This window comes from Triturus cristatus, chromosome 5_1 (assembly GCF_964204655.1).
Source record: "Triturus cristatus chromosome 5_1, aTriCri1.1, whole genome shotgun sequence".
Classification (NCBI taxonomy): Eukaryota; Metazoa; Chordata; class Amphibia; order Caudata; family Salamandridae; genus Triturus; species Triturus cristatus.
In genome coordinates this window covers 104,630,993-104,657,467 of record NC_140587.1, presented here as the reverse complement: position 1 = coordinate 104,657,467, position 26,475 = coordinate 104,630,993, and the positions used below count along the sequence as shown (strand labels likewise).

The 26,475-nt window shown below is 45.5% G+C and overlaps 1 protein-coding gene across 2 annotated transcripts in view; it reads right to left on the bottom strand.

Annotated features, from left to right (window-relative positions):
• The window catches only part of LOC146830324 (GTPase IMAP family member 9-like), a 159,978-nt gene extending 137,654 nt beyond the window's left edge, over positions 1-22,324 (bottom strand). The window contains exon 1 of one of the 2 annotated variants that reach the window (XM_085604523.1): positions 22,272-22,324. In XM_085604523.1, the coding sequence (XP_085460649.1) occupies positions 22,272-22,294 (23 nt within the window). In that variant the 5' untranslated portion in view covers positions 22,295-22,324. Of the gene's footprint in view, positions 1-22,263 lie in introns of both variants that reach the window. The other variant, XM_085604525.1, reaches the window with a different exon arrangement.
• Positions 22,325-26,475: the final 4,151 nt, after the last annotated feature.

Sequence of the window (26,475 nt, the reverse complement as noted above, 5' to 3'; positions counted from 1 at the left end):
GTGTTTTTTGCGAGAAGTCTCAGGGAGGAGACAACAGCAAAACACGCCCCCAAATCCGAAAAGGACGTGGCGTTTCTCCGAGGCATTTTCTGCTGTGCCTCGGAGAAAGGCGGTGGTGTGCATTTTGCTCTGCCTTGTTCCTCATATCGATTTACTGTAAAGCGCTCCAGTAATGACAGGTTTTCTCCTACTTACGCTAACAAAGTAGGGATTTCCAACTTTACAGGCGAGAGACTCCCCTTCCCACAACCCCACCGCTGACAGGAAATTCAAACAGCATAGAGCAGGTATTTGTGGTTTAGAGCTGTAAAATGTGAATTATCCTAAAACAAGGCAGTCAGCCTGCGCTCACCCCAGGTGGAATATTGAGAATTAAGTGCATCAAAAGTCCACTCGGAGGAGTAAACTTCTATGGGCCGGAATATTTATGTTTATACATCTGCATACATTAAAACATCACAAATGATTAGGCTCTTAGGCCGGACTCACCTCCTCCCAGCTCCGAGGTAGGCCTCAGGCCTCGGCCTTTCCTTGATGTTCTTGCCGCCCCAAGCGAGGGGGTTCCCGGGTAACGCTCTAAGCGTGGCCCGGGGAAAGATGAGTTTTTGGAACAAATGGGGGGGGTTAAAGAGAAGACTGACCGAGAAGTATGTGGGGTCACACACTCGCCCCCACCGGGAAAGGGTGGCGGGGGGTGAAACCAAACTTAGCGCTCCGAGCCCGGCTTCCCGGTTGCTAGGTAGATTCTCTGGCCATTGACACCCCGCTTCCGGGTCCGAGCGGCCCTAACAGACAGCTCTGTGTAACCAATGGGCGTAATGGAGGCAGAGATGGGCGGGACAAACACTTCAGTGTACCAAAAAGAGAAGAAGGACGACAAACGAGCCTCTCATTGAGACTTCATCGCCGTTAATGCAAAGCGATAGTAGCTATCGACATAGAAGAGGGCAAGGTGACGCCCGCATGGTGCGAATAAATAGCTAGAGTGCCAACTCTCGAATATAATTATGGCCAGCACTCTGCGCCAAGCTACAGGTAGAAGAGGTTTTGATGACCGCGTTACAACGGAGCAGGTCATGTAGGTAGGTGACTGCAGGTTATTTATAAACATTTTTGATTTTTTTCCCACTCTGTGAAAAACATTTTTAGACATCAGAATCTAACGGTGTTTTCTAAAGTATGCTTTCTGCATATTTTAGAGCCAGTGTGTAAACTAAAAAGCCACACAGTTGTTACAATCAACAATTAATTATACTCACCCTAAGAAAAACCGACAGCATAATATAGATTTTGCACAAAATACAACCTTCCAATAAATACACAGAGATTCCATCTGCTTATCCAAATCCTTTAAAAATAAATAAAATAAAAAAACAGTGATTACAGAAAACTGGAATATAAACTGGCAGCAGAACCTGCAAATTAATGCTATTGAGTCAGTTACATAAACAAAAAAGTTCCACATGTGACCTTGCTCTATCAGCTTTTATACAATTCATAATTGTATCAAAACAATGTAAGAAACACAAGACTAATTCAAGATATTCTGCTTAGTAGCTGTCTATTTTAACATTGATAATGTAGGCCTAGAAACAACGATAGGGTGGAGGGAGGTGGAAACAGGAGGGAAGCATAGGGTGGGGGAGGGGGTGGAAACAGGAGTGCAAGTGGGGGAGAAAGGAGGACAGGGCTGGACTGGTTTACAGGGAGGGCGGAACTGGCAATGCAAGAGGGCAGAGGGGTACTTCCAGGACAGGACTGGCCGTGGGGCACAGGGGGTGGCCTTGGTGCGCTCACAGACAGAGGCTAACAAGACATGACAAGCATTTACAATGCAACGGTCTCGGCATTGTTAAAGTTAGAGCTATTGCCATTGCTCATGACAATGCCGTTTCTTTAAATGTTTTAAAAACAAAACCATAAACAAAAATAATGTCATGAGCAATGCCAATAGCTCTAACTTTACCAATGCCGAGACCATTGCATTGTAAATGCTTGTTTCAAATGTAATCACACATTTCTATTGGTTGAAAACCAACCCTTTTCCAAAAGTACCCTTCCCCCAACTTGACTTCAGCCTAGTACCCTTCCCCCAACTTGACTTCTGCCTGCTACCATAGCAACAGCTCATGGAACACTGCTGTATAGAGTTAGGTCAGAAGTTCACCACACAATGTTTCATTTCCAAAGAGCAAGAGTGCTTGACTTTTCAAACCTAACAGCAAATCCATAGTACTGTTCTTTGGTAACACATTTTTCTGTACCAATACAAAACATGCTTCTATAAATTGACACATACAGCCTAGTTTTTAGTGTAGAATGGTATGAAACAGCCAATGAGTTCTTTTTATTTAAAAAAAATATGTATGCCTCCATTTCCAAACTGTCTTTCATTTCTTTTTCCCATTCTACTGAAATACACCTCCTGAGTGCATCCAGATCTCCTTGGAAGATGTTCACAGTGTGGATTGTAGGGCACAGCTATGTCTTCTGGAGTGAAAAGTATGCAGAGAAAACAGGTATGGTGAGAGACCTTGCTTTGCCAAATGTAGACATTAAATGGATTGGTCAGAGAGGGTTAAAGTGGCACCAATTGATGCCATTGGTGAAATCCTTCATGCAAATCCAACACCCTGACCTCATAATAGTGCACTGTGGTGGCAATGACCTAGGCACTTTGACTGGGGTAGGTCTGGAAATGCTTATGAAGGAGACCTTTGCACAACTGTTTTCATTTTTCCCTAAAACTGCCTTTGCGTATTCTAACATATGCCAAAGGCAAAAATGGAACTGGTCCAATCATTTTTGTCCGCAGATTGACAAAGCAAGAAAGCACGTCAACAAATCTGTTTCTTCTTTCCTCAGAGACTATGGTATGGGTTCCATTTACCACAACAACTTGCGTTACGACATGCAAGACATTTATAGAGGAGTTGGAGTACACTTCACTGATGAAGGGAACAGAGTCTTCCTCTTGAACCTTAGACTCTGCATGGGTACTTACTTGTAGGCACCACTAAAAAATCACTTCATAAACACAACGGCTCTTTTTAGAGCCCCCTAATATCTAAACACTTATATCTGAATTTTATTTCTTTTTTTATTTTTTTTCTACCGTACGCGTACGGTAAGCTTACCGTACGCGTACCCGCGATTTTTTTTTAAAAATAATAAATGTTTTTTTTGTACTTTTCTGTCCTTCTTTGACCCCCTTTCAAATGTTAGGGAGTCTGTAACTCTCTTCCTTGCCCCCTTTTCAAGTTATCTCCCTTTTTTTTTATGTGTGAAACACACGAAATGGCGGCCGACACTTCCTGATTTCGTCCGATTCGAATGTTTACAGTCATGTGACAACCAATCAGATTTGAGCTCGCGCACGGCACCGTACGCGTACGGTAAGCTTATCGTACGCGTACCCACGATTTTTAAAAAAAAATACATGTTTTTTTTGTACTTTTCTGTCCTTCTTTGACCCCCTTTCAAATGTTAGGGGGTCTGTAACTCTCTTCCTTGCCCCCTTTTCAAGTTATCTCCCTTTTTTTTGTGTGTGAAACACACAAAATGGCGGCCGACACTTCCTGATTTCGTCCGATTCGAATGTTTACAGTCATGTGGCAACCAATCAGATTTGAGCTCGCGCACGGCACCGTACGCGTACGGTAAGCTTACCGTAAGCGCACGGTAAGCGCACCGTAAGCTGCCACAGATATATATATTGATTTAAATGCTATTTTCTCAGGAACTACTGAACAGATTTACACCAGACCTACAAAAGGCACTTCCTTGACCTGTACACTACCTCTCTGCCAAATTTCAAGTAACTCTGTTCAGCCGTTCGGGCTGTAGCTGTGTCTAAAGGTCCTATGGAAAAATGCATGGGGAAAACGCGTTTTGGGACCCCCCTTTTTTCTCAGCCCCCGCTTGACGAATCCCCCCGAGACTTTCAGGGTAGGAGCGGAGCGTAGCGTAGCGCCCCATTAGTTTTGAAAATTTCGCGAGGATTCGTCGACCGGCGCCAAAGTTATTCAAAATAGAATGTTGCGGTTTTCCTATGGAAACAGGGTCCTAACTATAACTACCTACTGGCGACCGCCAGTAGGTAATATAGATAGATAGATAGATAGATAGATAGATAGATAGATAGATAGATAGATAGATAGATAGATAGATAGATACAGATATATGAAGAAACCACAGTCCTGAAACATATTTGTCTTGCAAAGCAGGTACAGACCACAGCGTATAGTTGAGTTATTTGTGCTTTATTGCAATATTCCACAGCATGACGCGTTTCGACTAGGTCACCCCAGTCTTGATCACATGACTTGGTAGGACCCTAAACGTAATTAAATAGTCACTTCCTGGGAGAGTGATCCCTCCCCCTCGCTCTATAAAGCTCAACAACAGACTATATATATAATCTTACTTTTAAAAGAACCCCCATTGGTGACAATAACTACTGTACTATGTAAAAGACTATTTTGTAAGTACAAGTGAAAGTAATTATTTTAAAATGTATATCCCCCATGGTTAATCATGATAATATTACATCCTGCTGAGTACAAGTATCGGCAAGTGCCTTATATATATAGATATATATAAAGTCCAAAATATCCTGGCCCACCTTCTCGACTCTATGTGATACCCCAGGTACAGACCACACAGATTGCAACAACGTCCAAAGTTTGCTGTTCAAAAACGGTGCTATATTCCTAATCCATCATCTCAAATCATAATAACAGACAAGTGTCCACCATGACGCGTTTCGATCGGAAAACCGATCTTGATCACATGTTGCGCCAACGGGCCTATTAAACATATATAAAGTGAGTGACCAATCATTTTGAAAAAACTGTGAAGGGCTCACAATGAACAAAGATGACAGACTCTTCTATATGCAGGTAAAACCACACCGATTATTTTACACATACAGAATTTATAAACAAAGTATGTACTTCTGAGTAACAAAAAACATTAGTTACTGTATATATTTGTGCGGTGGACATCCACAGGACCACAAACAGTCAAAGATAAAAGCTTTAAAACAACTGGCATTTAAGACCTGGTGCAACACAGCCTCAATTATAATCTCTTTGGAAAACCACAAAGATGGATGTTTGCAATATTATCTATCTATATACAATAAAGTGCAAGTGCGCTAGCGCAAAGCAGTTGACTGGAATATCCATTCCGTATCTCTCTCAGTTTCGGAATCACCATTTGATTGCTTGCACACATCAACCGCAACTCCAGATAAAGTGCAAATGCTTTTTCTGTGCTAAAATCTAGCTTTGCGGCGCCACTGAAGGCAAATATTTGCCTGGCCGATATGGGCATAATATACACCAACATGCCTTCGTGGTAATTCAAATAATGCTCTAAGTGGCTCACTCTGACCAAAGCATGCCATATGGAAGAGTCACATCAACAATAAAGTGCAGTGCAACAAATAAAAAAATATATATATCGTAAAATAATATGTGGCTAAAAAATCCATTTGTGTAACTTACTGATGTTCACGCATTAGTTTACAATTTTAGTGTGTTAAAACAGGAGGCTGCCCAAGCGCATCAATTATTCATATAGTTTTTACAACTTTATACAGAGTAACCTTCATTGATGCTGTTTCTCCATAGTATTTTAACTTCATACAGTGAGGTACTAGAACCTGTCATATTTGTTATGGAACTGTCTAAAGCCAGGGACATCCTTGTCATCATCTGTAAAACTCATGTCAGCAACCGGGGTATCTAAAAGAATAGTGTAGAGAAATGTAACCTATACGAGTGAGGGCCATATATTAAGCCACTAAAGAAAGTTATGCATATCTTCACTATTGTTAAGCCCGTAGGGCATCTTAGTATCTAATGCCAAGATGAAATGAGTTTCCAACTTTCGTACTTTTCTCTCTCTGTCCCCCCCCCCGTCTGGAAGTGGGCACAGCCCCCAATACTGAATTTTTAAAATCTCTGACATTGTTTTGCTGAACCAGTTTTAAGTGGCGTGCCACGGGGTAGCTGGGGTCTGAATTAATAATGGCTCGCAGAGGAGGAGCCTAGCGCGCAACCAAGATGGCCGCGTAGGTGCGAGGCTCCCGAGGACCTCCGCGACCTCCTGAATTAATCCTGGCGATATCCTGTCCTTGTTGAGGGGACTGTGTCGGGGAAACCGAGCTGAGGCGCCACCCGTTTTTCGGGCTCGAATCGGACCCCGGACACCGGTGGGAGCACCGATCGAAGATTGCGGCCTTCTCCTCGCCGGCCCCCCGGACTGGAGTAGTGGGGCGATCCGGGGACAAAGTGAACAACAGCGGCGGGCAAGGCTGGGCGACTCGCCTACCCCGCACTTTCACTTTCGCTTTTGCGCCCTCCTTGCCCTCAAGCGAGGTAGGGTTGCCGAGCGGGGTGCGGTGGTGTGGTTGGAGATCGATGAGGTGCGCCATGATGAGAGGGGACGCTACACTGTCCTGGTGGGAAGAATGGAGGGTAGAGTGTTTATTTTGATATCAGTGTACGTCCCGCCTGGGTTACAAGCCACCACATTTGCGGACCTGGGGCGCCTCCTCCTGGACCTTCCGAGTGGCCTGCTGGTGGTTGGAGGGGACTTCAATGCGGTAGCTTCTGGGTCTATGGATCGCCATCCCCCTAGGGACCTCCCCCGGGCACAGGCGTGGCTGCCCGGCCTTTTAGACACGCTGGGCCTGGTGGATTGCTGGTGACTAAAGCATCCCGCACAGCGGCAATACACCTTCCACTCGGGTGCCCATGGTAGCCTCTCGCGGCTTGATTATATCCTTGTCCCGGCGGCCCATGCAGGGAGGGTGGGGGAGGTGCGCCATCTGGCGCGGGGTATCTCAGACCACTCCCCATTGCTGTTACATTTCGATGTCTTCCCGAGGGGGGATGGCAGGGTGGCTCCAATCAATGCATGGTATTTGCGCGACCCCACCATTCGTGCCGATTTGATCAAATCCTTACAGCGTTATTTCGACGAGAATGTGGGGTCGGTCCCTTCGGCCATCTCCCTGTGGGAGGCTTTTAAGGTAGTTCTTAGAGGGGAGGCCCTCTCCTTTATCTCCCATGCCCGGCGCCGCGAGCGGGAGGAGGTGACCCGGGTAGAGGCCGAGATTGCAGAACTGGAGGGTGACCTGGGGAGCGGGGTAACAGATGCCAAGCTGCATGTTCTACACCTAAAGCAGGCGGCCTACCGGGCCCTCGTCACGGAGGCGGCCAGGGGCCTCAGTCGAGAGCAGCAGGGGCGATTGTATGATGTGGGTGATAAGGCTGGCAAATTGATTGCGTGGTTGGATAAGAGGGAGAGAGCGAGTCGCGTGGTTCCTTTGATTGAGAGTGCGGATGGTGCGTGTGTCACCGAGCCGGAAGCCATTGTCTCCTGCTTTGCGGATTATTTCCGCGAAGTCTACTCCCCGGTTTCCCCCTGCTCGGAGGAAGATTCCCATGCCCTGCTTCGGGACATCGCACTGCCCTCCCTTACGGTGGAGGACAGGGATTCGCTGGACGCTCCTCCCACCTCGGACGAAATTGCCTTGGCTATTCGCTCGATTGCATCCGGCAAGGCCATGGGCCCCAATGGTATCCCCATCGAACTATACAAGCTACGCCCGGATGTGTTGGCGCCCCACCTGCGCGCGATGTTCCTGGCGGCACACTCGCAGGGTTCCCTCCCGCCGGACCAGCGTCTGGCCACAATCGTGGTGATCCACAAGGAGGGGAAGCCCCGTGAACGGGTCGCATCCTATAGGCCGATCTCGCTCTTGAACGCGGAGCCCAAAATCCTCGCCAAGGTGTTGGCCAACCGGTTGGCTGGCGTGGTGGGCGATTTGGTCCACCAAGACCAATCTGGCTTTATACCACACCGCAACACGGCGCTCAATCTGCGGCGCTTGCACGGGGTGCTCGCGCGTGTCCCATTTGTGCGGGAGCCGGCCATCTTGGCGTCCTTGGACGCCACCATGGCGTTTGACACGCTTGAGTGGCCATACATCTGGGCGATGCTGGCGAAATTTGGATTTGGACCGGGCTTTATTAGCTGGGTCAAATTGTTGTACTCGGGCCCCTTGGCGCAGGTGGTGGTGAATGGGCGAGTCTCGGTCCCATTCGCGCTGGGGCGGGGCACGCGACAGGGTTGCCCCTTGTCACCTCTCCTGTTTGCACTGGCCCTGGAGCCCCTGGCGGAGTGGCTGCGGTGGCACCCTTCCATCCGTGGTCTCCGCTGGACCCCCGAGCATGAGGACCGTGTGTCCCTCTATGCTGATGATATCCTCCTGTATCTCGCCTCCCCGCGTAAATCACTGATCGTCCTGGTTGATGTTTTGCGCTCATTCGGTCGCAACTCAGGCCTTGTCATCAACTGGGCGAAATCCTGTGTATATGTGCTTTCCGGGGAGGCTCCGGTCCTACCACGGGACTGTCCGATCCAGATTGCCTCCCAGGGGTTTCGGTACCTGGGTATATATATCACTCTTGACCCGGAGGCCCGCTATGAGCGGAATTTGCTGCCCCCCCTCCAGCGCTTGAAGGAGGACGTGGTGCGCTGGCGGCGTCTGCCGCTTTCGCCGCTCGGCCGAGCGGCCTTGTTTAAAATGATGTCCTTGCCGCGCTTCCTCTACGCCCTCCAGAATACTATGGACTTGGTTCCGGCACGCTACTTCCGTGAGGTGGAGGGCCTCCAGCGGCGCCTGTTCTGGGACGGGAGGCCGCGCATTGCTCTGGCTAAATTGACGCTCCCGTGGTACGATGGGGGGGTCGCCCTCCCGGACATTAAACGGTATTACTGGGCCACCCAACTGGCTGCAATTAATCATGGCCTTTACGGGCCCGCCTTGAACCCGGCGTTTGAGATGGACAAGATGCTCCTGCCCGGTGGCGACTACAATCGAGCGCTTTACTCTGCCGCGCCCGACCCCCGTCTGACGGGACCGACGCGTGTCATGGTGCGTGTCTGGCACGCGGCTAATGCAGCTATGGGGTGGAAGGACCGTTTGACCCGGGTGTCACCGCTATATGCGTCTGAGAGGTTGGGCTCCCTGTGGACATCGAAGGGCTTTGAGAAGTGGGACACGATCGGAATCAGCACTGTGGGAGATCTCTGGACGAGGGGGGGATTCAAGACTTTTGCGACGCTGCAGACGGAGTTTCAGCTGCAGGGCAGCGAGTACTTTCGGTACCTGCAGGTCCGCCATGCGCTGGGCTCCGTCTTCCCGGATGTCGCGTCCATCCCGGAGTCTTCTCCCCTGGAGGACAGAGTGCTGGATGGCCATGTCCCAGACAGCACGATCTCCCTCATATATAAAAAACTGATCAACGACCGATCGTGCCTGCTGACTAGTCTCCGCGAGGCATGGGTTGCCGACGGGCTAGAGCTGGACGACGAGGATTGGATTTCCGCGGTGGCCTCTCCAAAAGAGGTGGCCATCCCGGCTCGCCTTCGTTTCGTCCAGCTTAAGATCCTTCACCGGGTTTACGTGACGGGGCCAAGGCTTCTACGTATGGGCTTTGCCGGTGACGGAATGTGTAAGCGTGGCTGTGGTGCGTTGGCAACTTTCATGCATATACTGTGGGAGTGCCCAAAGGTGGAGCGATTCTGGCGTGGTGTGCATGAGGTCCTGCGTGTGGTTACGCGTGTCGCGCTGTTGCCTGAAGCGAGGAGATGCTTGCTGAATGTGTGGGAACCAAATGACTATTCGGTCCCGCAGACGCGGTGGGTGACTCTGGGATATATGATAGCTAAGCGTGACATTGCTCAATTGTGGGGATCCCAGAGGCCCCCTGCGGTGTTGGCCTGGAAAGAACATATGGATTGGTGTATGTTTCGTGAAAAGGTGGTGTATGTGGCGAGGGGTAAGCCTGGGGCGTGGGTGAAAATCTGGGGCCCCTGGAACGCCTACCGCGGGGGTATTTGTGAGCCGCCACTGCTACCGGCTGCCTCGCCTGCTCCGTCTCCCTAGATGGCCCCCCTCCCTCGGCCGTGGGCACGCGGTCCCCCAGTCCCTGATCTATTCCCGTTCCCCTCTCCAGAGTTCTGCTGCTGGTTGGGATCCCCCACTTATGGAGCACGTGCTGTCACTTTGGATCGCGGGTTGCCTTGCGGGTGTGGTTTTTTGTGTGGTTTTGTTTTGATAAAAGGGAACCGTACTGTGGGCATGGAGCTATGCGGCCTGCAACATTGCTTTCTCCTGTTTTGCTAATCTGCACTGCCAAGAGACTCTTACTGTATGTATGCAATATGCTTTTGTCACTCTAGCGGCCGGCCGAGTGGTTGTAGGCCCATACCTGTAACTTTTTCAAACTGCAATAAACGGTTTCAAAAAAAAAATAAAATAAAATAATGGCTCGCAGAGGTTGTAAAATGTGGTTAAACACTGGGAGCCTAGTGCTCCCGATGTATTTTAACCCGCAAGTGCATTCAAGGACATAAATCGCATGGTCAGTACGACATGTCAGATGTTCTTTGATAGGTATTGGGTCGATACTGAAGGCAGTTTTATATTTATTTGCATTGACTGCAAATATGCAGGCTCGACATGACACACATTTGTAAAAGCCCTTTTTGGTGAGCCAAGTACATGTGGAGCAATCTCTGGACTAGATTTTACCAGTAAATCCCTCATAGATTGAGCTCTCCTAAACGTGATAGAGGGATGGACTGGCAGAATAGATTTCATGGTTATGTCTATTGGCCACTGTGTATAGATGATCTTACACACTGATTTCTCTTGCTTGCTATAAGTGGTCACCAGTCTGATGGGCTGTGTATTATTATCCATTGTCTCTGCTTGTGGTGTCAGTGATGTTCTACTCTCTTTTTTAGATATCAAGCATAGTTCCCTTGATTGGGAATTAGCCTTGGTTGACCGCTTCCTGGAGATCTTGATGTTGGTATCCACGAACCTTGAAACGGTTCATAGCCTCATTTTGACATTTAATGAGATCTTCACTGGAGCTACAAATGCTGTGAATTCTCAAGATTTCGCCGTAGGGGATGCTTTTGATAAGATGTCGTGGATGTGCACTGGTTGCTTGGAGGATGGAGTTACCTGCAGTACTTTAGCGGTGCAATCTGGTCTTAATATTACCCTCCTTGATTAAAAACTTCTACATCTAAAACTTCCATGCTCCTATCGCTAACAGTGGCTGCAAATCTCAGGTTTAGATCATTATCATTGATGGAGAACACAAACTTGTGAGCCAATTCTTCAGAAACCTCCCAAATTATGAACACATCGTCGATGTATCTCCAGTATTGTTTGATGTGGGTTGCCCAAAAATTGTCAATACGTGACCTGAGGGCATACTCCTCCCACCAGCCTACATGCAAGTATATATATATACACATATACAAACACACAAATACATTAACAAGCCTATTGTGTGTGTGTGTGTCTATATGTGCACATATTTACAAGGCTTTGCAAAAAAATGGGATATGTCAGATACAGAAGTAAGATTAAAGGTTTTATTCCTACTTTTATGTCTGGCCTGTCCCGTTTTTTGCTTCTCAGAATCTGGCCACCCTACTTTACTTGCTCTTTACTATAAATAGAGGTCCTCTCAGAAGAGTGCAATGGAGATGGAAAGCTGAACGTTTATGCCTTCAAGCTAGAAATTTGCATGTACACTCTTGCTACTCTAATGTCTTGTGCTTCTGAAGGAATATACAAAAGCTGCTTGATAGTGATATGTCAACCTTGTAACTTACAACAAATGTCTTGAATGTTAAGGAACTAGTTGATGACTCCCTACTATACATACGAACTAGTCTTTTTTAGGTGTATGTATACATGTGCAATGGCAAAATGCAGTCACTCAAAGTGAAAGCATTCAATGGCTGAAGTGGGCTGGTCCATTCACCTATATTTGTGTTGTGGTGGGAGGGAGCATTATTTGAGGGACATCTGAACAGACCAATGATAAAAGTGTTCAAGTATAGAGCATCTAGCTGCCAAGATACGAGCTCTGATGACTATCAGTGGCATCATGTTCGGTTCTGGAGAACATAAAATGTCACTATTCGCTTATGATGTCTTATTGACACTTACCTCACCTCAGCTATCTCTGACGGCATTGCAAGAGGAGGGGTGTCAGACTTACATATCAATCTAACTAAATCCTTTCTGCTCAAATTAACCTTATCTGACACTGACATGACGACTCTAGTGGACTCGCCTCCCTTTCAGTAGGCAAAACATTAACTCACATTATCAGGCATCATAATCACCCCCAAACCTTCAAATCTGTTCCAGGCAAACTATCTCCCACTCCTACGACAACTGAAAAATGATCTCAAGTGATGGGCACCCTTATATATGTCATGGCTACATAGAATAAATGCAATCAAGATGACGGTTCTACCGAAATGGTTATATCTTTTCCAAAGCCTCCCTCTAGTGTGTATACACATAAATTGGAGCCTGTTTGTTTGTTAATAAATGAAAGCTTTATTCCACGACTTCCCTGAGCAGGTTGAACACACTGCTCAGCTCCAACTCCTCTTCTTCCTTGAAACACATCGCCAGTGTTCTGCATTCCAAATTCCCTACTAGAACACTGTCTCCACTCGCATTAATACATGAGCCAGTCTTGTAATGGTTAAAACAGAACATATGTCCTCACTTACAATAACGTTTACAAAGGAGAAAATATTACCAACACAAATGTAGATAAAAACTATCAAAGGACTGTACAAAATACTATACCTACAAACTTAAGATAAAATATACAGATGCTTAACCTGAACACACAAATTCTTTGTACCTATTCGGAAATTTAATTTCTCGTTTCTTTCTGCCACCGTCTTGCTCCTCTATGTCAGCCGAACCTTGATTTTCTCTTATAGTACTCTCAAATTCTTTGCTCACAATCACTCCAGCATCCTTTCCTTCCCAACCATTGTCTTCACACATATCACTTACTTTTACCAACCTGCTCTTATTTCATCTTTATCCATCATGCAATTCTACATAACTTCTCCCTCCTCTCTTGACCACCTTGAGTTCCAAAAATACGGATCTTCCTTCTTTTATGCATCCTTGCAATTTAATTCTGACCTTTTGACCGCACACCACATCAAGCTCCGTAGCTCTGGTCCTCTCATCAAAATTCTTTTTATACAAGATTTGCTTTTCACTAACCTTCTTCTGCATTGCCTTCTCATCAACCATAATACCTCTTGCCTTGTAACCAAAAGCAACAGCCAATTTCGGTTTCCTCTTTCTCAGTGGTTAAAACAGAGATAAACCTGTGGTATGGTGTAAACTAGTTCTGTATGCCCATAACATTTTGTTTACATGATTGATAACATTTCTCCCTTTTGCCACTGCCAATTGAATGCTTTCCCTCACAATCCTATTGACCCTTCCAACAAGGCAATTGGCCCTGGGATTGTATACTGCTGTTTTGCAATGATGAATGTTCTTGTGACATAAATAGGTTTCCACATCCTGGGAACAGAATTGTAGACCATTGTCCGATGTCATTTCTTCTGGATAACCTTCTCTAATTAATAATTTCTAAATGAATTGTATTATATTTTTACTTGTCACTTCACTCATGAATTTAATCTCAAACCACTTCAAATAATAGTCTACCATTACTACCACAAACCTGTTGCGATGTCCCATAATGTCAAAAGTGTTGTGTAGTTCCTTCAAATATATAGGATGTGTGCGTTTAGACAACATACTAAGGAATTGGTGTCCAGACTGATTCCAGACATCCTCAAGGATATGTCAGCCTTTAGACCAGCTAGCTCACAATGCCACCATAAGCCCCCCCTAACCTTACCAAGGAGTCAATAGTTTCTGGCAACTTTTGAACATGACAACCCTTGATCCTTCAGGATCTGTGGAAACAGTGCCGTATTTGTTGCTCAGTCTATTGTGCCCAATTAGTTTTAGAGAGATACACAGAATAAACGATAGGGAGGTTTCAATAAGCCTGTGGAGAAGTGTGGCTCAATGGTTAGAGCGGCAGACCCTGATGCAGAGGTCTGGCCTTGGACCAGGGTTCAATTCCCGCCTCGGTGGGTCTTGGCGGGTCTTGGGCTCATAATTCCTCGGACCGGATTTCTCGCCTCGGTGCCTATTCTAATCATGGGTCCCACGCTGCAACTCTGGGCAATAGCTTGCTTAATCTCCACAACGGCCCCAACAGCGCTGGGATGCCTGGCTTCACCCTGGGGATGCCCAGGAGTGGACATTTCACAGGGAAAAGCCAGGAAGGGTTCCCTAGCGGTATGAGTACAGCGCCGGGAGACCCCGAAATGGGGTCGCTGTGCGCTATATAAGTACAAACACATTTACATTTACATTTATTGAACCAGCGTCATTCTAGTATAAAACATGTGTGCTGCGACAACCATTAGACAGAAACAGATGTAGATTACAAGCACCAACAGAGTTAATGAAAGGTAGAATTCTACCATTGTGCTAAAACAGTGAATATATACAGGCATATAGATACATGACAGTAATCAAGCGTACTCCTAAGATGTAAACCCTACCTAAGTGTACCAAGCATGTTTGTGAGTGTAAAGCCAAGAATCCCCTAGAGAAGAACCAACTCTATTACCTGATGGGAAAGAACAAAGGACCCCGTCTTCGTCTCGAGTTGGACACCCCGCAAGGGATGTCAGACCTCTGTGTGTTGTAGTTTCTGCAGACGGGGACCTCAGCGTCTAGTGTCAGTGTAAAGCTTCTCCTCTGCCTGTCTAGTCTTGGTAGTCTAGTCTAGTCAGACCATAAAAATAGCCTATGATTATGCAAATGAGCATAGAACAATACCTGCGATTATGCAAAGCTGTTCTTTCGCCCTAGTATGAAGATTACCATGACTTTACGCGGAATACGTTCATGCTGTTGTGTAAGTAATGTGCAGAAACTTTTCTAAGAATCCTCAGGCATAATAAATGAGGATAGTTTCCAAGAAACTGATCAACATTTATTCAGCACAATACTAGGTAAAAGGTCAGAGAGAGTACCGTTATGCAGAGCCAGGTAAGACAAATGTAGGGGAAAGGTTGTGTAGCTACCTATGCCTATATTGGGGTACATTGGGTACATAACAAAAGGATCCATTATATCTATGGCAACCTTCAACCAGGGACCAGCAGGATAACTAACAGGTTGAAGCAGTTGTGTGTTAGTTTTCACAATTTTGTCACTCTGTGCATTCTTTAACTACTTCCTCCACATCCATGTTCATCCCTGGCCACCAGAACAATTCTTCCAACCAACTCTTGGTAGCGACCATCTACAATTATTTTCCTCAATGTCAATGGAGCAATGAGTTTGCCACCTCTCCTGACACCCCATTCATCCACATTCAATTCATCTTTAACTTGTGCAAACCCTTTAATGTCTGTAACATCAGACCAGCCTTCCTTAACACACTTGGCCAGCATTGCCAATTCTGCATCTTCCCTAACTGCATCCAACCAATCTTTCATTGTGATCAATTCTTCATTAAAACATTCCAAATTTGCAACCCAATCAAATTCTTGCAAGTCGTGCCCAGGAAAATGTCGTGCCTCCTCCACAACTTTGTTCCTATATAGAGCATCCGCTAAAACATTTTTGGTCCTGGAACAAATTGCACCACAAAAATAAATTCTTACAGAATGGCCAACCCTTTTGCAACTCTAGGTAACAATATGCCCGCACCCTTTGTTGAAAAACATTTATCAACGGGTTATGATAAGTTTTGATCACAAAAGGTATGCATTAGTAGATACACAAAGAGAGAAAGGGAATTCCAGTGGAGCCGCTCTTGGTCCCCTTGTACTAGATAGATAAACAATGAAAGAGTGAATCCAAATGATAAGCAATACCTGAGGAGTCACAGAGACATCCTCGGTGAGAAAGTGATGGCCGGTCTACATGTTTCAGCCTCCTTTTGCAATATGCGAGGCTTTTTTCAGGACCAGGTGTGCCACGTTGTATGCACACGCTAAGGTGCACCCTCACCAGTGGCAATGATTACCGTTCACTTACGGTTTAAGACCTTCAGTGTTGTCTGAACGAAAAAACATTATAGGCTGTAAATGATTCCTACCCCATAGATCCTAGTGGGGGGGTGCTGGTCTATTGTCACACAAAATCCAAGAACAAGCGCCCGCTCGGCACCTGGTACAAACCCAAACAGGGACCCCTGTACCAGGTGCCGAGTTAACGGTAATCACCACTGGTGAGGGTGCACCTTAGCGTGTGCATACCCCGGTGCCATACCTGGTCCTGGTCCTGAAGAAAGCCTCGCATATTGCAAAAGGAGGCTAAAACATGTAGACCGGCCATCACTTTTTCACCGAGGATGCCTCTGGCCAATTTAACCAGTTAATACATCCACCATCATCACCGTTTAATCTTACCTTACTTCTCCACTATTAAAACTATTTCGGATAAGTAAAGGCAATTTTAACCATCACGGTGTCACTTTGTAGCACGTCCCTAACAAAACCCGCTCCGCTGTAATCGGGTGTCGTAGCACACCCGAAAGGCATTTGGCCCCTCGGGTGGGAACCCTATGATGAAGCACGTCACCAACTAGGTTGGTGAGTGAGGGTTCTTCTTAAAACACTCTGTGACTCCTCAGGTATTGCTTATCATTTGGATTCACTCTTTCATTGTTCACAAAAGGTATGCCCCATGAATACGTTCTAAAGTGTATGGCAGCCCAGAAAACAGCTAAAGCTTCTCTTTCGATCACTGAGTAGCGTTGTTCCATTTCAGATAATGTGCAAGAAGCATAAGCTATTACTATCTCTTCATCTTCATGAATTTGTGTAAGATCTGCTCCTAACCCATATGCACTGGTATTAGTGGAAAGCAGAGGCTTGCAGGACATATCAAAACTACCTAAATGTGATGCGTTTGCTATTTCCAACTTGCTGTTGTCAAATTCCTTATGACAACCTTTGCACCACTCAAATTTGGAAGATTTCTTGAGTAAATTACTCATTGACTTAGTCTTGTCCGAAAAATGTTCTGTAAATTTAGCGTAAAATTCAAGTACACCTAAAAAACACTTCACATCATCCTTGTTGCTAGGTACCATACTTTTAACAATACAATCTACCAGTTTATGACAAAGTCTTACCCCATTGACATCAAAAGTGTGTCCTAAATAAGTCACACTATTGACCTTTAATTTTGCATTTTTCTGCTTTTACTGTGAGACCACTGCTTTGCAATTTTTCCAGTCATGACCTTTCTCATCCTTCCCACGTATCAATATGTCATCCTGAAAATAACATACTTCCATCATGTTCCCAAACATTTTTTGCATTATCCTCTGAAACACTGAGGGCACATAGGCTAACCCAAACAGCATACGCTTAAAACGATATGCCCCAAAAGGTGTGACAAAAGATGTTAAGTGTTTGGAGTCACTATGCAATTTAATCTGATGCTAAGCAGATGTTAGGTCAATTGTCAAAAAACATTTGTTCTTTCCAATGGTGGCAATCATCTCATTGATGTTTGGAAATGGGTGTCTGCAATCCATATAGCATTGTTCAAATCAACGCACATTCTGATGGATTAATAAGGTTTTCACACTGCTACAGTGGGTGCCAACCACACAGATGATTCAATTTCTTCAATAATATCTGCATCAATCAATTTGGTTATTTCAGATTTGACATAATCCCTCACAGCCATTGGTAAACTACGTGCCTTATGTACCTTAGGTTGACATCCTTGACGTAGTACAGTTCGATGCTTAAAACCTTTAACTTCCCTAATTTCTCAGAAAATACATTTGGAAACATTTGTACTATGGTTTCTTCTTGTGTAGTGGCCCCCACTAGAACCACCTGTTCCTTGGCACCTGGATATAATTGCATTCCCATAGCAGTTTGGGGAACCAGACCAAATAATGTTGACCCTTTCTTTGCAACATACACTCTTCCTGATATTTTCTTTCCCTTGGATGCAATTTCATCAATAAAAAATCCCAAAATTTCTAAACATTCACCATTATATAATTTAAGTTTTACATCTGGTTTGCACAATTGCTTGGCTTTAAACATCTCACATTTCCCAAAATCTTCTTCTCAAATAATAGTATATCAGAAAGGATTCCCATCAATTTCAATAACACACTTAGGGTCCCTTACGCGTCTCTCTTTATCATAATCAATGACTGGCAAGACTACTTGTTCATCGTATTCTTCTCCACCAATATCACTAATACACATTATTTGATTATCAGATCCATCTTCATTCTCTGAGTCAACATAATTCATGTCACTTACAACTCCAACATATTTGGATGACATACCTCTGCAAACACGTGCATAGTGTTTTAATGTATTTCATTTCATGCATGTAACATTACGTGCAGGACATGACTTATCATTTGCCCAATTGCCCATATTGCCACATCTCATACATGAACTTTTCTGCCCCCTTTGATGGTTTCCTTTAGTTTTCTCTGTTTTACTGCGCTGTCCTTCTGCTTTTGCCTTCCCCTTTACTATACAAATTTGTTGCCCTTCACTGCATTTCTCATCTTTTGTTTTATCCTGATTAACATGTTCAACAAATGTATTAGTTAGTTCTTCGCCTCTAGCAATATCGAGTGCTTTCAATAAAGTAGGATTGTGGGCACTCCATAATTCTTTTTCATATGCAGGGTTAGAAGTATGCATCATGAATGGTCACAAATATATTTGTCTTAGTTACCTGTAAATGCACACTTAACTATTAATGTTCTCAGACCTGTTACGAATGAATCAATATTTTCATTGCTTGCCTGTGCGCGAGAAATAAATTATAACGCTCTAAAATAACATTTGTCTTATTAGCAAAATGCAAGTCCAGCTGTTTAATGGTCTTCGCATACAATGACAAACTATCACCTTCTTTCTGATTAGGAATATCAGGGAGAGTACAATAAATTCCTAAACCCTCTTTACCTAAAGAATGCAATAACATGGCCTGCTCCCTGTCATCAGACGTTTTTTCTTGTCCAGCAGCCAACATAAAGATTTTAAAACCATCAATCCAATCCTCCCATGGAGTCACAGGATCACCTGGATTAGGTACAAACATTGGCTTAACTAATACATTGTGTGATATTGTCTACTCTGAAGATAATAAATTAAAACAAATAAAGTTGTCACTGTCGTCTCACTGAACACATAATAATAATTTTAAATAAACAAAGTTGTCACCGTCATCTCACCTGCTTGCAAGAAATACTTAGTATGCAAATTACCAGAATGTAAGTGTAGTTGCTGATATAATACTGTTTTTAAAGTACACTCCAAATGACTGCCACTGCAGTATTTTGCTACGCCTCCTCCAGCCGGTTTCAACAATAAAGGCCGTGAAAACCTGAAATCCCTCATTTATTTCTGTGCCCCTTTGCTTGCCCAGCTGAGGTCCTTCCACAGTATCGCTGGCCAAAATGCAATGAATTGAGAATGTTGGGAGTGAAAAACACTGCTGTGGCCAAAGGTATGGGTGAGTAGATCTGGTATCACAACTTGAGGCAAACGCTAAAAAGACTGACGAAACCTACTACAGTGTTATTTGAATGTTTCCTCTATCGCCCTGAGGCTTGCAGCACAGTTAATTGCCTCACTCACGGTAGGAGATTACGTTTTATTTGTACACGGCTCCCAGCTGTGATAATTGCCTGCTTTCAGAATTCAGTTCCCCTGTCTGACCAGAGCTCAATAACTAAAGTCAGCCATGTAACCTTGCACACAGATCATGGCACAGGATCGCAATTGATTGGCAGTTTCAATAAATACAATTAGTATGCTGCAGCTCTGAGCAATGAGAAGCCTGCAGTGTGAAATGCCAAATTACTGAAAAGGTAGTACCAGAAATCTGTAACTTGCAGAGCACAACTCACCAGCAGTGCACAACATGAGCAGAAAGATCCTTACAAGGCCTTCTGAACAAAAAGCATGATGCAATCACTAGCAAATCCAATTCTGCTCACAGTTTCAATGAAAATTAATAGTCTTTTCTCACCGTAGATTCTTATCTGGGGAGTCATCCGCTCGTCGCCAATTTGTAGTGTGTGCACACATGAATTGGATCCTGTTTGTGTGTTAATAAATGTAAGCTTTATTCCACGACTCCCCTTAGCAGGTTGTCCTCCCTGCTCAACTCCAACTCCACTTCTTCATTGGAACACAACATCGCCAGTGTTCTGCATTCCACATTCCTTTACAGAACACTGGTTACACTCACATTAATACATGAGCCAGTCTAGTAATGGTTAAAACATAACACTCCCCATATCTCTCAAACAAGAGTTTCTAGGAACACTGCGAACCATGCTCACACGCTTTACCTGGCAGAACAAACAAGCTTGTGTACCCTTTAAATTACTTAGGCGTATGAAAGAAGAGGGAGGTCTAGCCCTTCCAGACTTCCAACTTTATTATCAAGCGGCCGAGTTACGAGTCATCTCCGAGATGTGGCTGCTTGGGTCAGACAAACACTGGCTCCACATGGACTGGGCAGTGGTGGGGAGAGTCATTTGGGATGTATTATGGAAACCAAAATCAGACCGATCCCAAAACGCCTACTGAAGCACCCCCACAAGAATGGCTCTTACGACCTAGGACAAGATGAATGTCAGCTACCTGGACAACTTTCCCATCCTTATATACCCAATTCATTTTAACTCTGCTTTTCCCACGGCCGCTCAGCCAAGCCCCTTTGACGCTTCGAGGGAGGGGGGTTGCCTTACCCTGTCTGATCTCTTCCATAATTGGGATATATTGACATTTCAACACCGTCAACGTGACTACCAACTTCCAAGCTATGAACACGTTCACTATCTACAACTGAAACATTGGGCCCTGCAACCTGAGGTTCGTGAAGCGGCCACAAGAGAACTTACACCAATAGAACGCTTTGCGAAAGGCGCTGGCGCCTCTAAGGGCTTCATTTCTTTTCTATACTCCCTATGACTACGCACGCAGCACGCCCCACAGCCATGCCATGTTGCTCTCTGGGATCACACTGTAGACCAGGAAATAGCGGAAGGAAAGTGGAAAACACTCTGGAAAGACATTCCTAAACATACACACTCATTAGACATGAGTGAGGCTCACCATCAGATATTGTATGATTGGTACTTATATCCCACTAGGCTGAAAAGGACCTTTCCTGCTGCCTCAGACCTTTGTTGGAGGGTATGGGGCTGCTGTGAAGTTTCGTCTCATTTGGTGGGACTGCCAGGTGATTCGACCCTTTTGGTCTGAAGCTTTAGCGCAAATTAAGGACATATTGAGCTACCCATTCCCAGATACTCCTGAGTTTGCACTCTTAGGGTTAAGTGATAACTCTCTGAAATACCAAACTAGAAGTGACAAACCTATAATGTGGCTGTGCCTGGGGGCAGCGAAAATAGAAATTGATGCCACATGGAGGAAGAAAGAGGCAGCAGCCTTGACACCATGGCATGCAAGATTATGGCAGGTGCTTACAATGGAATAGATGGCAGACATATTCAGATTTCAAAAACTTTGAATACTCCTGGGGACCATTAGTTAGCTACCTCCCCATGGGCCTTCCACTGGGGGCCTGTTCCTCACTTGTACGCGCACTACACCTGTTCCAGTTTTGAAATGCGATACCACTCTCATGCTGACTACATGTAAGATGAGCTACATGTTTCTAAGTCACCTGAGTATTTACTTTTATTTATGTTTGGTTTATATGTACGTGGTTACATTGACATGGCATTCTCTAATGTACAATTCAGAGCATAGAGCACATGGACTGTCTATAGAACGCTGAGTTATTATACATACTCGAAGGTGTACTATGTGACCTCTTTCTGATTGTCTCTGTTGTATATTATAGAATGTGTTTACTTGTAGGTATTGCTGCTTAGCAACGTCGGGCTTCGACTTCTGGAATCCGGTATGTGGAGTCCAGGAGACGGTGGACGAGCGTTGCTAAGAAGACAGCTGCTGGAGGTTGTGTCCTGAATTTCTTAATAGACTTCCTGCATAATAACCATTGTGTGTTCCCAACTACTTAAAAATGGCGACGAGGATGGGATGCAGGTGAAGAAGAAGTCATGGACACTAAGTTTTAGTTTTATGAAGATTTTGTTATACGCGGCGTATTTTTGAGAAGACGTATGGTGTTTGGAGCACTAAAAGAAAATCCTTTATGGTAGAAGACCTCCAGCAGCCGTGAGGATTTCGCACGCATGCAACTATTGATGCTTTTCCTGCGATTTTGTAAGTAATTTACATATAGTTACTTACAGACTGACCTTCCTGACGTCAGCGATTTCATCGAGCTTCGGGAGCGGGAGAAGCGGAGGCGCGAGGTTCTGGCATCATTTGAAGAGAGGGAAGTGCGTCAGCCTTTGTTCCTTTGCATACATTAATTGTCACACGCTTCAAGCGTTGACCCTACGTTTAAGGTTGGGAGAACGTGCGGCCATTTTAGCTAATATCATCATCTGCTCCACATCTTTATGTGTTGCAGACATCAATGCTTCCTAACCGCTTGTCCAGAACGAAAGCTGAGTATTGAGCACGGAGGACGGAAGCAATAAAAACAGAGGACAACAATCTTCCCTGCACATTACGGTACTTAAACTCTTTCACGTAACAAAAGGCAAAGCAAGATATTTTTTTTTAAGCATGCATAAGCATATCGCTCATCTTGATTGATCACTTCCAGTAGGTAAACTCCTCAGAAAAGTGTTGTTAATGCATTCAAACGACAAGTAACCTTCGACAATCACTTTAAAAAGAATTTCTAAGAAGTTTGAGAATGATTTAAGACTTGCACATCAATCCACGTTTCAAATAGTTTCAGAGAATCAGAGAATAGATTTCTACGGTAGTGTCCAAATACCATATAAATATGACCTCTCAAGTTATTGCTCCGCCCCCTACTTTTCTTCAAGAACCTGGTTCACCATGCATGGCCTGGGAAGACTGGAAGGAGTCTTTTACCACTTATTTGGAGGCAATTGGAGGAGAGGATTATGTTCACAAAAGAAAATTAGCCATTTTAAAACACCATTTAGGTGTAGAAGGAAGAAACGTTCTGAAGACACTTCCCAAACCTTCCACTCTACTAAGTAACGACAGTACTGATTCTGATAATGAAGAGGATTCTTATGAATTAGCCCTGGCAATATTAGAAGAGAACTATGGCAAGAAATTAAGCATCGTTGTAGAAAGACATACATTTTTTTCCCGCAAACAACTGCAGGGGGAAAAAATTGAACAATATGTCGCAGCTTTAAGAAGACTAGCAACCACATGTAGGTTTAAAGATCTCAGAGATAAAATAATAAGAGATCTTGGGCCATATGTAGGTAGAACAGAATTAGCGATTCTGAAATTGCGATTTTTCGCGAATCACAATTTCAGAATCGCAAATTCCGATGTAGGTATTTTTTCGCAAATCTTTTGCGATTACCAAAAATTTGCTGAATAATTTAGTGATTACCCAAATAGCGATTCCTTAATTGCGAGAACGCAAATAAGGAATCGCAAATCTGGGAATCTGCAATTCAGGTGCAGAATGATGACATCACAACCAGGAAGTGTGACTGCCCATGCTGCACCTGATTGCCAGCAGCTGTGTGTGAGCCAGTAGCTGTGTGAGAGCCAGAGTGGAGTGTAGAACAGTTGTGCTCAGCTACTGAAAGCAAGCCAAATGGAGTCCCAGGGGCCAGAGAAGCAGCATGAAGAACCACCAAGGAAAAGAAAACATAAATTCAGCGACAGGGAGCTGGAGGTCCTCACCCAGGAGGTTGTCACCAGCCATGATCTCCTGTTTGGGATAAGTTCCCTACGTGTGCCAGAGGCCAGAAAGCGCAAAATATGGAGTGACATCCAAGAAAAAGTGAATACCATTGGTGTCACACACCGCACAGTCGAAGACCTCCGAAAAAGGTGGTATGACATGCGGCAAAGGTCAAAGGAGAGGGTGGCCACAAGACTTGCAGAGGCAAAAAAAAAACGGTGGGGGGCCGTCCACTGCAACAGAACCGACGCCCCTGGAGGAGCTGGTGGAGGGCACACTGCAGCCTGAGAGTGTGAGTGGAGTGGCTGACCTGGACAGCTCCGAACACACAGACAGCAGACTAGGTAAGATGCATGCCAAAACCCCCTGATACATCCCCAACCCACTCACACACCCCAAAAGGCAACCTGAGTGCAACTCCAGTACATGTCAATCAGCACACCCAGAAATGCATTATGGGAGATGTAGTCAAATGCACTGATAACTGTGCCAGTGAGACACAGCCAGTTGGAATAGGGAGGACTCCATCATGCAGATAGTGAAAAGACAGATAGTACCCATGTGAATTTATTGTGTAATATATAATGCATTACAAATGCTACAGAGGACACAGAACTAATGTGTGCCATTCAATCTACAGCACCACCACCAACACAGGAAATTGAGCCTGAATGTGAGGAAACAGCTGAGATGGAGGACGAGGCAGGGCAGGAGGAGCAGGGTGAAGCCAGAACTGCAGACGCTGCACCATGCAGGCGGCGCAACATTGTTACACCACTTCCACTGTTGGAGGCACAGGCACCAGACACAGCAGAAGAGCAACAGCCAGTGCACAGCCAGCGTGCAGGACAGCAGCAAACACAGTCCCCTGAACACTCCAGCGTAGGGAGAGGGATGAGACAAAGGGCACGCCTGTCCACCAGCACTGCCCCTGCCGAAGCGGACACGGTGTTCTCGGGCCTTGAGGGCAGCATGCTCAAACGACAGCGCCTGCAAGTAAAGGGGATACAGTCAATCCAGCGGCAACTGGCTGCACACATCCACAATATGACCGAGTTGCGCGCAGGTGTAATGGCCATGACTGGTGCATTGGAGGGACTGTGCAGGGAGATCATGAGGGACAGGGCAGCCCGTTGCAGGGAGAGACATCGCCTCCACACACGGCTGGACTTATACACCAGAGCAGTGAACTGCCAGTCAACCGTCACATCCCTGCTGGCCAGAAGATGTGTGAGCATGCAGCGTGAGATAGCAGCCCACTGCTGCCAGGACGTTGACAGTGTCCTGGTGCAGGTTACACATGCGGTGGACCAGATGCGCGCAGCTGCCACAGGTGGCATAGGCACACTTAGTGCAATGGACACAGATGAACAGTCAAGCAGGAGCAGCATCACTCCCCCAATTCCACAGGACAGACGCCGGATTGCACGCCAGGGCAGAGTGGATGATGACTCCAGGGAGGGCACTGCGCAGACACAGCGAGGCTCAACAGACCGTGCACGTAGGAGGTGAAGGGACACCAGGGACCAATGGCCATGTGTGACGCAACACAGTCCATACTGACTCAGTGGCTGATGGCAGTTATTGCACTGTGACACAAACATGTGCAAGCACCAACTATGAAGTCCCTATGTAAGGTAGATTTATTCCTGAACATAAGGAAATAAACATCACAGTAAAACACCAATCAGTGGCATCGTGTCCTCATTACTCACTTAGAAGTAGTTTTGTGTGATCTCATTCCGTCTCATGCATCCAGCAGCCGCACCAGCCCCACCTGCCGGGCCGCGATGTGGAGCTGGTCCCTCCTCATCTGATGACTCAGAGTCTGTCAGGTCCATTGGGGTTCCTTTTTTGGTAGCGATGTTGTGTAGCATTGCACAGGCAACCACAATTATGCAATATGTCTCAGGGCTGTACTGTAGCGCCCCTCCACTCTTATGGAGGCATCGGAAACGGCTCTTTAGGATTCCAATGGCACAGCGTGTAGCTCTGTGTGCGCTGTTGTACCTCCTCTCACCTGCATTTGCTGGATTCAGGTACGGTGTGAGGATGTAGTCTCGTACAGCATACGCACTGTCACCTGCAGGGTATGAGCAGATTCATGTTCAATACTGTCCTGCCACTGCATAATTCTACTGGTTCTGTGTCTGTATGGCATGCATTTACCTAGCAGGTAACCCTCTCCAAATTCGCCATTTGTGAGTCTGCGATGTAATGCACAGTGGCGAAACATGAATGAGTCGTGTGTTTTTCCTGGGTATTTTGCTACAATATCAGTGATTATGTGTTTGGCATTGCACACTACCTGGATGTTCAGGGAATGATATGACTTTCTGTTCCGAAAAACATACTCATTCTGTGATGGGGGTGAGATTGCAACATGGGTCCCATCTACGCAGCCAATGACATGGGGGAATTGGGCAATTTGGTAGAAATCCTGCTTGGTCTCATCTAGTGCCTGTGGTGTGCTTGGAAATTGTATGTGGTGATGCAGCCTCTGTACCATTGCATCCAGGAAAGCGTGGAAGACACCTCCTGCTGTGGCAATGACCCCCTGAAAACTCCCTGATGCCAGGAGGTGCAGTGAGCACAGCACCTGAACATGGGTGGGAATGGTGTGTGCCCTGCGTGTGGGGTGTTCAAGTATGGGTATCAGCTCCTCTATTAAATCCAGGATGCTGTCTGGGTGCAGCCTGTAGTTCACA